This window comes from Lactuca serriola, chromosome 5, assembly GCF_051521515.1.
Source record: "Lactuca serriola cultivar US96UC23 chromosome 5, Lser_US96UC23_V15, whole genome shotgun sequence".
NCBI classification, from domain to species: Eukaryota; Viridiplantae; Streptophyta; class Magnoliopsida; order Asterales; family Asteraceae; genus Lactuca; species Lactuca serriola.
In genome coordinates this window covers 202840513-202853531 of record NC_136412.1, presented here as the reverse complement: position 1 = coordinate 202853531, position 13019 = coordinate 202840513, and the positions used below count along the sequence as shown (strand labels likewise).

The following is a 13019-nucleotide window of genomic DNA, read 5'->3' as shown; positions in this document are numbered from 1 at the left end:
TAGGAAGTTAATTAATTATCATAATTAAATATGCAAAAATTACTATAATACCCTTAACTAAATTATTTAATGATTTCTTATTTCTTAAATTTTCATTGGTGCATACATACACACAATAGTTGCTAGAAACATTTGAAACCTATATATATATATATATATATATATATATATATATATATATATATATATATATATAGGGGAGCGTTCAATCGAGAACATTTCTTATCGCGAGAACATTATATATATATATATATATATATATATATATATATATATATATATATATATATATAGGGGAGCGTTCAATCGAGAACATTTCTTATCGCGAGAACATTTGAGAACAAATTTGAACCACACAATTTTTTTAATTAAAATTATAAAATAATATTCATATAATCAAAAAAAAAGTTACAAACAATTAAAAAACTCACTAACTAACACCAATCACCACCCAACCAAAACCACCCACCACCACTACCTACCACTCGCCACCATCACCTACCACCAACCACGACCTACGACCCACCACCCATCACTACCCACCACCACCACCCACCTACCACAACCATCACCCACCCACCACCACCCGCCACAAAAAAAAAAAACTGTATTTTTTTCAAAAAAATTGCAAGTTTTTAAAAGAAAGCTACATTTAAAAAATCAAAAAAAAATTTTAAAAAAAAAAAACTGCAATTTTTTCAAAGAAACTGCATTCTTTTTTATAAAAAAACTAAATTTTAGGTGCATATATGTATATTTTTTTCAGATGTATATATTCATATTTCTTATACTATAATATTCGTAAGTAAATAATAAAAAATCTCGTTTTTATTAATTAATCTATAAACATAATAGTACAAGAATTTTATTCGATACAAAATAAAATATAATAAATAAAAATGCTATAAATTTCAAAGCGTTTTTATGTCTTCATGTCAATATTTCCTTATTTTCTTCAATTTATCATTTTTCACCTCTTCAATATTCACCAGAATTTCATCCAAATCTACAAGAAAATTATAAAAAAATTGATTAATGCAAAAACACTCACAAAAATACATATGTGATTTTCATGTGATTAACATATGAATCATATGCGATTCACATATGAATCACATGCGATTCACGTATGAATCATATTTACATATGACATCTTATGTAAATCACATGTGATTTACTTATGAATCACATGTGATTCAAATGTGAATCATATGTGAATCACATGTGATTCAAATGTCAATCAGATGTGATTTACAAGTGAATCACATATGATTTACATGTGAATCAAATATGATTTACATGTGAATCAAATGTGATTAGTATGTGAATTACATGTGATTTTCATGTGAATAACATATAAATGTGTACATATATGTGTAATTCATATATATAATTCCCTTGTGCTTTACATGTGAATCACATATTATGTTGGGTTTTGAGCAATCTAACACTCCTAAGTGTACATGCAACCCTAAATACCTTGGATCTATGTTTTCTCTATTATACATGCAAATATCAACTTTCCAAGGTATTGTTCTATTCTAGCATACAAAACTTTGAATAACACAAGTTAGAATAACATACCTTTTGTTGGTGCTTGTCTTCATGAAGCTTGAGTGCCTAGTGCCCCAAGTGTGACACCTCAAATGGTTCACACAACACCATAAGCACTTGGAATAACTTAGAGAGAAATTTGAACACTTCAAGAATCGGCTTGCCCTCCATGCATATCTAGTGGCCGATTTCTCACATCAATAAGATGCTTATATAGTTGTTACAATTAGGGTAAACCCTAATTGTCATGGCTTTCCATTTCCTTGGATCCATGGGGTTCAAATACACCATAGAGCATCCATAGAGCATCCAATGGGTTTGAACCCAACTTGATAATCCATGGAGCATTAGCCCACTATATAAGTATGGATGATTTACACAATCAACCCATATATTTAATTAGTCTTCTTTTGATCACATAATTAATTCTAAATCAATTATTGATTAATACTAATTAAATAATCTTATTAATATATTAGAACTTATAATATATTAATAAACCTTAAGTGTTATTTCTCTCATTTTAGTCTATCCAAGTGCATGATGCCATGCAACCCAAATGGACCATGTCGGGTCGGGTCAAGCCTTACCAATTATAGTTATGGACTTAGACATTAATCCAACATATTATTCATCTATGATTTACATGTGAATAATATGGGGATAATGACTTAAAAGGGTAATATATTTTTTGATTTGTACACATTTAGTCACTAACTTTTTTTTTCGTCCACATTTACCCCTTCAGCTTGTTAAACTGTACACATTTAGTCCTTATGACCGGCTACTCCAAGTTAGCCGGTAAAAAGGACTTAATAGGGTAATATATTTCTCACTTTGTACACATTTAGTCCTTAATATTTTTGTATATATTTAGTCCTTAATATTTTTTTTGTTGCAAAATAAGTAATTTTTGTTTTTGTACTCATTCAACACTTATAAATGATTTCTTTAGGTTTTTCTCACATCTTAAGTGGGATAGCCATATGGTGGTGAGATAGGTTGAGGTGGTCCTGCTATATGTTGTAGGCCAAGATACCTGGTGTTGATCGGCTGTAAGCTGCACGCACGGAGGCTCGAGAAGAGCAGTTGGGTTAAGGCGACATGCTGACAAACGCTGGGTATTCCAATCCGATGACTGATTGGACATGTTGTGTGTTGGCATTCCAGTCGGATGACTGATTAAGCCAAGATATTCCAATGTGTAAAAAAAATATTAAGGACTAAATGTGTACAAAATGAAAAATATATTACCCTATTAAGTCATTTTCCCGGCTAACCTAGAGTAACCGGTCATAAGGACTGAATGTGTACAGTTTAATAAGTTGAAGGGGTAAATATGGACGAAAAAAAGTCAGTGACTAAATGTGTACAAATCAAAAAATATATTACCCTTTTAAGTCATTATCTCGTTAATATGTGAATCATATGTGATTTACATGTGAATCACATATGATTTGCATGTAAATCACATGTGATTTACATGTGAATGACATGTAAAATGCTACTTTTTCATTGAGACATTTCATCGAACACTTGGTGTTCATAAAAAATCTATACAAATATCAACTTTACTAGCTATTGTGATTGTGTGTGTGTAATTATAGAGATAAGAGTAACCACCAGCAACATTGATAAACTCTACAAATATCAACTTTACTAGCCGAAGAGTTCACAAATCCATTCTGATGTATTATGTGCAGATAATATATTGAGTTATTGAAGGGTACCAAGGTCTAAAGTGGAATAAAAGGAAAAGGAGAAGACAGAGATTGCATATTCTTGTAAAATACCTAAATCGAATTGCGATTCAGATAGAATGTCTCTTATGATGTGAGATTAAGTATCAGACACTTGATTTGTCGTTCATCATAAGCTTAATTTCATGAATTTCATGATAAAATCGAGTCTATTTAGGTTGAAAAACACAGGTGTATAGACTTGAAAGAACCCTAACCGAAAACTCCCATCGATCGTGTCTGTAGAGATCAACTCCGATGTCGATTGGGGGTTGTGGAACAGATAGTTAATTATGAGCTCGACGTCGGTGGGTGAAATCGGAAATCGACTGGTTTGGCAGAGGTCCGGTGACCTCAATGGTTGTCTGGTGGCCTCAATGGTGGTCTGGTGAGAAACGATACGTCTAGATAGAATGGTGGGGTAGGGGTGGGTGAGATATGTTTTTTTTTATTATTATAAAATTGTTCTCAAATGTTTTCCATCTAAAAAATGTTCTCATTTGAACACACACACACACACACACACACACACACACACACACACACACACATATATATATATATATATATATATATATATATATATATATATATATATATATATATATATATATATATATATATTGGAAAAGTGAATATACATTTAAGCCCCGCCTAAGCTTAGGTACTAAATCTCATGAAACTACATTATTTTCTTAGCTAAAGATTGCGATTTGGGATCACAATTACTACTTGAGCTGTAAATTCAGAATTGATACAATAATTTTGATAACAAAGCAAAAATATTAATTATCTTTGACCTTCGTGATGATGGAAAACACCAATGTTGACTGGGGTGAAGTGATAAACGATAATGAAGGAAATAAAACATGAATTATTAAACGATAATGGAAGAAAGAAATGCTATGAGGATGGTATATTTACTAAGTGAAATCCGAACCGGTTACATTACTAAGTTAAAACGACATATTTAGAGGTTTAATAGCTAAGCTTAGGTAGGGCTGTAATGTATATTGCTTATCATTTATATATATATATATATATATATATATATATATATATATATATATATATATATATATATATATATATATATATATATATGTGTGTGTGTGTGTATACGCGGATGTCTTGAACATGTAGAATTTGGTTTATGGATTTTGTTTTCTAGAATACATGTCGATGAAGAAAATCTAAGAAAACATAGGAAAATAAAGTGCATGTGAGTCAAGACTTCCGGATACCAAGAAAATGGTGTCCGACATCACACACTCGAATAATTCAACAATTTCTCTCTTTTTGTGTTCTTTCTCTTTTGCCCACTAACCAACTCAAAATACTTGAGCACAAAACAAGTAGCAAAATTTCATCATGTGATAAAATATAAATATAAACCTTTAATAAAAGAAATAAAATATAGCATCCAAAGTTTACTTTTGATATCATATCCGAAATTTATTTATATATAAATTCTCTGATTTATGAATTTAATTCAATCAACACTCCACCATCTTTGCCCTCTTGTCTGCGTTCCCAAAAAGTGAAGAACCCTAACTAATTCTCTCTCTCCCTCACTGTCCTTCCTTTACTCTTCCCTTTAAATATATCCCCATTTGCTAAATTAGCCACTTTCTTGATCAAGCTTTACTATAATTTAAACATAGGTCTCCCTTATAGAGTAATGTAGCTCTTTCTTTCACTGTTGTTGACTTTGGGAATCAAATCTCTTTGCTATGTTGTCATCTATGGTGGATTAGTGAAGATGGTGTTTTATCTGATTTGATTCTTTTCTTGGATCAATGTGAGTAAAGTTCTTATCTTTTTCATTTGGGTTTGATTTAAATGATTTTATCTCTACTGGGTTTTATTAATTAAGTGAAAAAGTGAAGTTCACAATAATCTTTTTTTGATTCTTATCGTCGTCATCAATACGTACATATATATAGTATTTATTTATATATATAAATATACACATATATGTATCTGTGTTTGTAAATGTGTGAATATAATATGCAGGTTGATCACATGGGTTATCAGATGCAAATGAAAGAATCCGTTTCAGATTGAATCAAACTGGTAAACACTCGAAATCTCCTTCTTTCTCTTGTTCTTGATAAATTTTATTACTTTCTAATCTTTTTTTTTTCTAATAAATGATGTATCATTGTAGGAGGTTGATGTAATTGATAACTGAAGATATGTTTACAATTATAATTTTATTTAGTCTTTTTATTATTGGGGAATCAGAGATTTATATCGTAACAATTGAAGGAGAGCCTGTTATAAGTTACACTGGTGGCGTTAGTGGTTTCGAAGCCACTGCTGTTGAAGCCGATGAGACACTTGATGTCACTAGGTTCGTGTTCTTGAAATTATTTTTCAAAATTTCCAATTCCTTCACATTAAAAAATCCCAAAACTTTATCGTATTCTAGATTTTTCACTTAAAATGTTGCAATTATGATTATTTTAACACTTAGAATCTTTTTTTTTTGTTAGTGATTTGGTTTCATCATATTCCCTCCACCTGGAATCGAAGCATGATTCTCTTCTTGAAACTTTGTTTGATGAAGGGACTTACAAGAAACTGTATAGTTACAAGCATCTTATCAATGGGTTTGCTGTTGACTTATCTCCCGAACAGGTCAAAATCAGGACTTTTTTAACTTTTAATTGTATACTAACGTATTTTCATTTATTTATTTGTTTATTATATCTATAGCATCCAAAATTTGTCCCTTTTTGCTATTACAAGTTACAACAACATTGTAAATTACTAGAAATGAAGCTAATCAACCACATATATACATGATTACAGGAACTTAGAAATAGCTGAACTAACGGTAAATTACTAAAATACCCTTTTCACATAACTAACTCTAACAAACTTTGTAAAAAGAAAAGTGGCATGGCTAACACATCTTACAAAATACAATGCAGAAGAAAGTAGAATGCTATAAGCCTATAACTACAAAAAAAAAAAAAAAAAAAACAAATAAATAAAAGTACATTGCTATTTCTTGCATACACCCTTGTTAAAAACCAATCTTAACATATTAGTAGGCAGAAACACTTAGGGGATCCCTTGGTGTAAAATCCGTGGATAAGGATTGGAAAGTGAAGAAACTGACGACTCACACACCGCAATTTCTCGGGCTACCCACCGGAGTTTGGCCAATGGGGGGCGGATTTGATCGAGCCGGTGAAGATATCGTGATCGGATTCATTGATTCCGGTGTTTTCCCACATCATCCAAGCTTCCGGAATCCTGATTCCGAACCATATGGTCCGATTCCGAAGTTCAGAGGGAAATGTGAAGTTGATTCCGACACAAAGAAAAGTTTTTGCAACGGAAAAATCGTTGGCGCCCAACATTTCGCAAAAGCCGCCATTGCCGCCGGTGCTTTTAATCCCGAGGTTGATTTTGCTTCGCCTTTGGATGGTGATGGACATGGAAGGTTAGTATTGTCATTTCATTACCTTAAATAATTATAGTTTCTTTTTTTACTTAGTGAGATTTTATCTCTCGATATGATTTAATCTGGTAAGCTATATATATGGTTGTTTTTTATTTAAAGCAGAAAGAACGACTTAACAAAGAAAGTCTAGGAGATAATGTTTTTCCATTTGGTCTTGAGTTTTTACAAATTTGCCCTTAGGAAAATAGTGTAACTTCGAGGTCAAAACTAGTAATTTCCATTTTCTATGGGGTCTATTCCTATATATCATTAAACATACCTTATCGTGAATTTCTCAAACTTTGGAATTCATGTGCTCAATTTTTTTTTTTTTCAAAAGAAGTGACGTTTGACTTTGAGGTCAAACCTAGTACTTACTATAAGTTATTAGATTCCTCCTAACTCCAGTTCAAACTTATGACTTATGTATTTAATTTTTTATATATATATAAATAATACGTTTTATGAGCTCCGATGTGATCTATAACAATACCTTGAATCATTTTGACGTTAAAAGTCAAAATGTTCCGATAGAGACATTGTTTGACTTATAAGGTCAAACCTAGCTAAACTTCTTCACAAATTCATCGCCGATATCTTCATATTTATATACAAATCAGATTCATAAATATCAATTTAATTTCACAATAACCTCGAAATTCTTTTAATTTTCGTCCTAATAATATCATTCACAGTCACACTGCAGCAATAGCTGCGGGAAATAACGGGATCCCAGTTCGAGTTCATGGATACGAATTTGGAAAAGCAAGTGGAATGGCTCCTCGAGCTAGGTAAATATAATAAACAAATTAAATAAATAATAAAACTTTTTTCACACATATTAATTATACTTATTTAAAAATATTAAAATACTAAAATTTTAAATGATATCTACAAACAGAATTGCTGTATACAAGGCGCTTTACAGGCTCTTTGGAGGATTTGTTGCCGATGTTGTTGCAGCAATTGATCAAGCGGTTTATGATGGTGTTGACATTTTGAATCTTTCAGTGGGGCCCAATAGTCCTCCGGCCACCACCAGAACCACCTTCTTGAACCCCTTTGATGCGACGCTTCTGGCGGCTGTTAAGGCGGGAGTTTTTGTTGCTCAGGCGGCTGGAAATGGAGGTCCGTATGCAAAATCTTTGGTGTCTTATAGTCCATGGATTATGTCTGTAGCTGCTGCTGTTGATGATCGAAGATATAAAAACCATTTGACACTTGGAAATGGAAAGATTTTGGCGGGAATTGGTTTGTCACGTAAGTTTTATTTTTATCATTCTTTACTCAAAACAGTCCGTCTAAGACTGTTTGACAGTCCAGGACAGTTTGACTCAAACTGTCCTCGACTGACACGAAACCGGTGGTAAGTTTTATTTTTTTATCATTCTTAATCAAAACAGCCCGGTGCAAGACAATTTGACTCCAGTCTAGAGTCCGGTCCAGGACAGTTTGAGTTAAACTGTCCTGGACTGACACTAAAGCAGTCCTCAGAACCGGTTTCAAACTAGACAAAAACAAGTTAAGCTTGGTTAGAAACCCAAAGATTTTTTTTTGATTATTTTTTTTATCATTAGGGAAAGAGGGAAATTTCGAATAATAAATATATGTTAGTATATACTAATAAGGAAAGACATTAATTGTTAGGGGGTGTTTGGATAAATAGTTTTTAGCTTATTGTTTATTTGCTTATTGTGGTGAGAATAAACATTTTTTTAAAATGTGTTTGGATTAGCTTATTGCGGTGAGAATAAGCAATAAACAATAAGTATTTAAGTGTTTGACAAAATAAAACAGTTTATATGAGTAAAATGGCCAATAAGCAATAAGCAATAAACATTCCCCCCTTTGCTTATTAAAATCAGCTTATTTTGTTTATTCCTACCGCAATAAGCTGATTTTTAAAGATTTCTATTCAAACACTTAAATTTGTTTATTGCGGTGGGATTAAGCAATAAGCAATAAGCAGCCTATTTTTTCCCTATCCAAACACCCCCTTAGTATTAGAATAATCAATAAAACGGATATGAAGTTAATGATGTCAGTTTCAAATTAATGAAGTCGAATAAATATACAACATATAGGACTAAAGGTTAAATATTGGTAGAAGAATTAAAGATGTAACAATTTAAGATATATATACTCTACTTTCCAAGTTACGTTTCTAGTTTGTAATTATAAAAAGCTAATAACATTTTGTTAGAGGTTAATTTAAAGCGCTAATCACAATAATGAAATGGGAAGGTTATATACTTATATCATAAAATGACCACTTTTTTTTTTCGAATTGTATTTATTGCTGGTCCATACAAATTTTATTTTTTAAATCGCAATTTTTTAGTAGTGGGAACTCAATTTCACAAAAAAAAAAAAAAGATATTTTTCGAAACATTAACTCATTATGATAAATGTTCAAAAGGTTGTCATTTTGTGACATGATCTTTCCACTTTTGGTTATTTTACCGGTTTGCCATTTTCTAAATTTATTGTCATACTAATTACTAAATGATTATATAAAAATATTTTCTAAAACGATTCAATTTTTAATTTTTAATCTTTAAACTTCCATTAAATAATCAACAAATGCAGCCGCTACAAGTCCAAATCAAAAGTACACTCTCGTTGCAGCAAACGACGTCGTATTAGATTCTTCAGTCACAAAATTCAGTCCTACAGATTGCCAAAGACCCGAACTTCTAAACAAAAACATGGTAAAAGGAAACATTCTTTTATGCGGATATTCCTTCAATTTTGTAATCGGCTCTTCATCTGTTACAAAAGTCGCCCAAACAGCAAAAACCCTAGGTGCAATTGGATTCGTTCTTGCAGTTGAAAATGTCTCACCAGGCACAAAATTTGATCCAATGGCTATCGGAATTCCGGGAATTTTAATCATCGATGTTGACAAATCAATGGTAAATCATAAATATTTGTTATAAGTTGTTTAATTTTGGTGTTTAAAGTCATGGTAACGTTATTTGTAAAGTATTTGAAATATGTAGGAGTTGATTGAGTATTATAAAGCGTCTACTTTAAGGGATTGGACTGGAAGAGTGAAAAGTTTTAAAGCTAAAGGAATGATTGGAAATGGTTTGGAGCCGATTCTTCATAAATCGGCTCCAGTAGTTGCATTGTTTTCGGCCCGTGGGCCCAATATAAGAGATTATAGTTATCGTGATGCGGATCTTTTAAAGCCCGATATTTTAGCGCCGGGTTCTTTGATTTGGGCTTCTTGGAGCCCAAATGGGACGGATGATGTTAATTATATAGGTAAAAAAAAGTTGATTTGGTTGATTTTATTTTGTAGGGTTTTATGTAGAAAGCTCTTGTTATTTTTTGGGAAATTTTTTGATAAAGTTTTTTAACACTTTTGGTTTTTGAACAGAAAAGTTCACATTATTTAACTATTTGCCCATTTTAATGAACAAGTCTTTTTTTAGGGAAATCTACAGAAAAGTTTTAAATTTTTTTTTTTTGAATAGAAAAGTCTATTTATTTTGAGAAAATCACATAATCTGTCATTTGTTGATCAAATATAAAAAATGAGTTTTTCGTTAATTTGAACAAAATGTTAAATAATCGAGACTTTTCTGTTAAAAAAAAAAAACTTTCAGGACTTTATTAAAAAATTTCCCAAAATAATGAGACTTTTTTGCATTAATCCCTTTTTTTTAACAGGAAATGACAGATTGTGTGATTTTCCCAAAACAACGTGACTTTTCTGTTAAAAAAAAGATTTAGGTCATTATCAAAAGTTTGCTCAAAATAAAGGGATTTTTCTGCATAAAACTCTTATTTTGTATTTCTCATCTAACCCAACTTTATTTTTTTACATCAAAATGGAGTTAAAGAATGGTACAATCACTACTTTTTACATCACGAAGTATATTATGTTTTTATAACTTATATAGATTGCCAAAAATACCTCTTCTATTAATTAGTTTTTAACAAATATGTATTACATGTTTTTATTACAATAACTTTATAAATTATATTAACACAAAGTTATAACAAAATATAATATTTGAATATAAATTAATTTGAATTAATCAAGCTTTTATTAAAGCAATATTTGTCAAATAAAAAAATAACATTCGTTACTTTCTCAAAAACACTATTTAAAGTTAAACATCATTTATCCAAACAACACTTTATCCAGACAGACAAATGATTTTTTTTTGTTGGAATAGGTGAAAACTTTGCTATGGTTTCGGGAACAAGCATGGCTGCACCACATATAGCAGGAATAGCAGCTCTTGTAAAGCAAAAGCATCCTCATTGGAGCCCAGCAGCTATTAAATCGGCTTTAATGACAAGTGCAAATATTTTGGATAGAGGCCAAAAACCGATTTTATCCGAACAATATTCGGAGTCAGAAACATTGATTTTTGTTCCTGCAACACCTTTTGATTATGGAAGCGGTCATGTCAATCCTAGAGCTGCTTTGGATCCTGGTCTTGTCTTTGATGCAGGTATGTATGTTTTGACTTTTGACTTCTTTTAAGGTCAAACAAACCAATCTTTGACTTCAAAATCACAAAGGAAACCAAAAACTTTCACATTAAATTGGAAAACCCTTTACCCTTCATCATAAACATAACATCAAAAACATGCATTCGTACCGTTATTGCAATGCAACCCACATAAACTTTCCACTCAAAATCTAAGAGTGCGTTTGGTTTGGTTGTGTAAAATCTTTCAGTTTTCCATGAAAATTTTCGAATGAAAATGAAAATTTTGAAAACGCGTTTGGTCGATTTAGTTTTTAAAATTTTTCCAAGAAAATGAAAATTTTCTATTTTCCAAATTGTATATAAATTAGAAAAATGATTTTTACAATTTTCCAAAGTTTTCTAAATTTTCTAAGATGGAAAATAGAAACTCCACCAGTTTCAACCAAACCTGTTTTCTAAAATTTTCATTGAAAACTGAAAATGAAAACTCAACTCTATTTTCTGAAAATGTTTCTAGAAAAATAAATACAATTTTCCACAACCAAACGCATGCGTTTGGTTGTTGAAAACTGTTTTCATTTTCCAAAAAATTGTTTTCAGAAAATAGAGTTGAGTTTTCATTTTCAGTTTTCAATGAAAATTTTACAAAACACGTTTGGTTGGAACCGGTGGAGTTTTTATCTTCCGTCTTAGAAATTTAGAAAACTTTGAAAAATTATAAAAATCACTTTTCTAATTTACATACAATTTGAAAAATAGAAAATTTTCATTTTCTTGGAAAATTATTGAAAACCGAATCAACCAAACGCGTTTTCAAAATTTCCACTTTCATTTTCATTTTTCATAAAAAACTAGAAAATTTTCCACAACCAAACGCACTCTAAACTTTCACATAAAATTCAAAAACCCTTTATCCTTCATCAAAAACAAACATCCGTACCATTTTTTGCAATGAACCCCACATAAACATTCCACTCAAAACCTAACTTTTTTTTTTTCAGGTTATCAAGATTACCTCGGATTTCTATGCACAACACCCGGAATCAACTACCACGAGCTCCTTAACTACACACACCACCCATGTAACTACACCCTCGGTCACCCCTACAATCTAAACTCCCCTTCAATCACAATCTCCCATCTTGTTCGAACCCAAACCGTAACACGAATTGTTACAAATGTCAATGAAAAAGAAACATACACAATCACCACAAGAATGGGTCCAGCCATAGCCATTGACTCGAGCCCACGGTCCATGACCATAGGTCCCGGTGCATCACGTAGGTTCACCGTGACTCTAACCGTGAGGTCAGTAACCGGAGAGTACAGTTTTGGAGAGGTTATGTTGAAGGGAAACAGAGGGCATAATGTTCGGGTACCCGTTGTAGCCATGGGTTATAATCGGTAGTTGTGGGGTGTAATGTAATGTGATTCTTTTGTAAAAGAGTATGGAAATAAGATTATAGAAAATGGTAGGAGTGTTTATATCGTGTAAAGAGAGCATGATAGAATGTGGTACTAGTGTGTGTGTGTGTTTTTAGTTGTAACTCTGGAGAAAGTGGTATGTGTGCATTTGGTTGATGGGTTGTGTAATACTCTTACCATTTTGTATAATCTTATTTGAACAGAATAAACCTTCTTGAAAAAAAATGTTAATGGAGCATGGTAACAAGTATAAAATTGATCTCTTGAATTGATTGTTTATTGGGCAAATCCCAAAAAAGTCTCAAGTTTTACATATGTTGACAAAAGATGTAACTTTTTATTTTGGTTAGTAAAAACCATAAGTTTTCACTTTTTATTTTGGTTAGTAAA

At 31.5% G+C, this 13019-nt stretch overlaps 1 protein-coding gene across 2 annotated transcripts; it reads left to right on the top strand.

Annotated features, from left to right (window-relative positions):
- Nucleotides 1-4778: 4778 nt before the first annotated feature.
- LOC145053483 (subtilisin-like protease SBT2.6) lies at nt 4779-12687 on the top strand. 2 transcript variants are annotated; one of them, XM_079001538.1, is made up of 11 exons: nt 4779-5094; nt 5310-5369; nt 5464-5649; nt 5792-5936; nt 6356-6750; nt 7446-7541; nt 7652-8010; nt 9340-9665; nt 9753-10020; nt 10941-11222; nt 12206-12687. In XM_079001538.1, exons 3-11 carry the CDS (start codon nt 5492-5494, stop codon nt 12610-12612), a joined length of 2436 nt encoding a protein of 811 aa, XP_078857664.1. In that variant the 5' UTR covers nt 4779-5094; nt 5310-5369; nt 5464-5491; the 3' UTR covers nt 12613-12687. The 2 variants fall into 2 exon arrangements, with proteins under 2 accessions (XP_078857664.1, XP_078857665.1); XM_079001539.1 differs by lacking the exons at nt 4779-5094; nt 5310-5369; nt 5464-5649 and having other exon boundaries at nt 5798-5936; nt 6360-6750.
- Nucleotides 12688-13019: the final 332 nt, after the last annotated feature.

What these genes read in the sequence shown, in the direction of transcription:
- LOC145053483 (XM_079001538.1), top strand. Translation starts at nt 5,492, where the DNA reads ATGTTTACAATTATAATTTTATTTAGTCTTTTTATTATTGGGGAATCA. An exon ending in TTGACTTATCTCCCGAACAG is followed by an intron (nt 5,937 to 6,355) that starts GTCAAAATCAGG and finishes ACATATTAGTAG; the next exon opens with GCAGAAACACTTAGGGGATC. An exon ending in GGCGGGAATTGGTTTGTCAC is followed by an intron (nt 8,011 to 9,339) that starts GTAAGTTTTATT and finishes CAACAAATGCAG; the next exon opens with CCGCTACAAGTCCAAATCAA.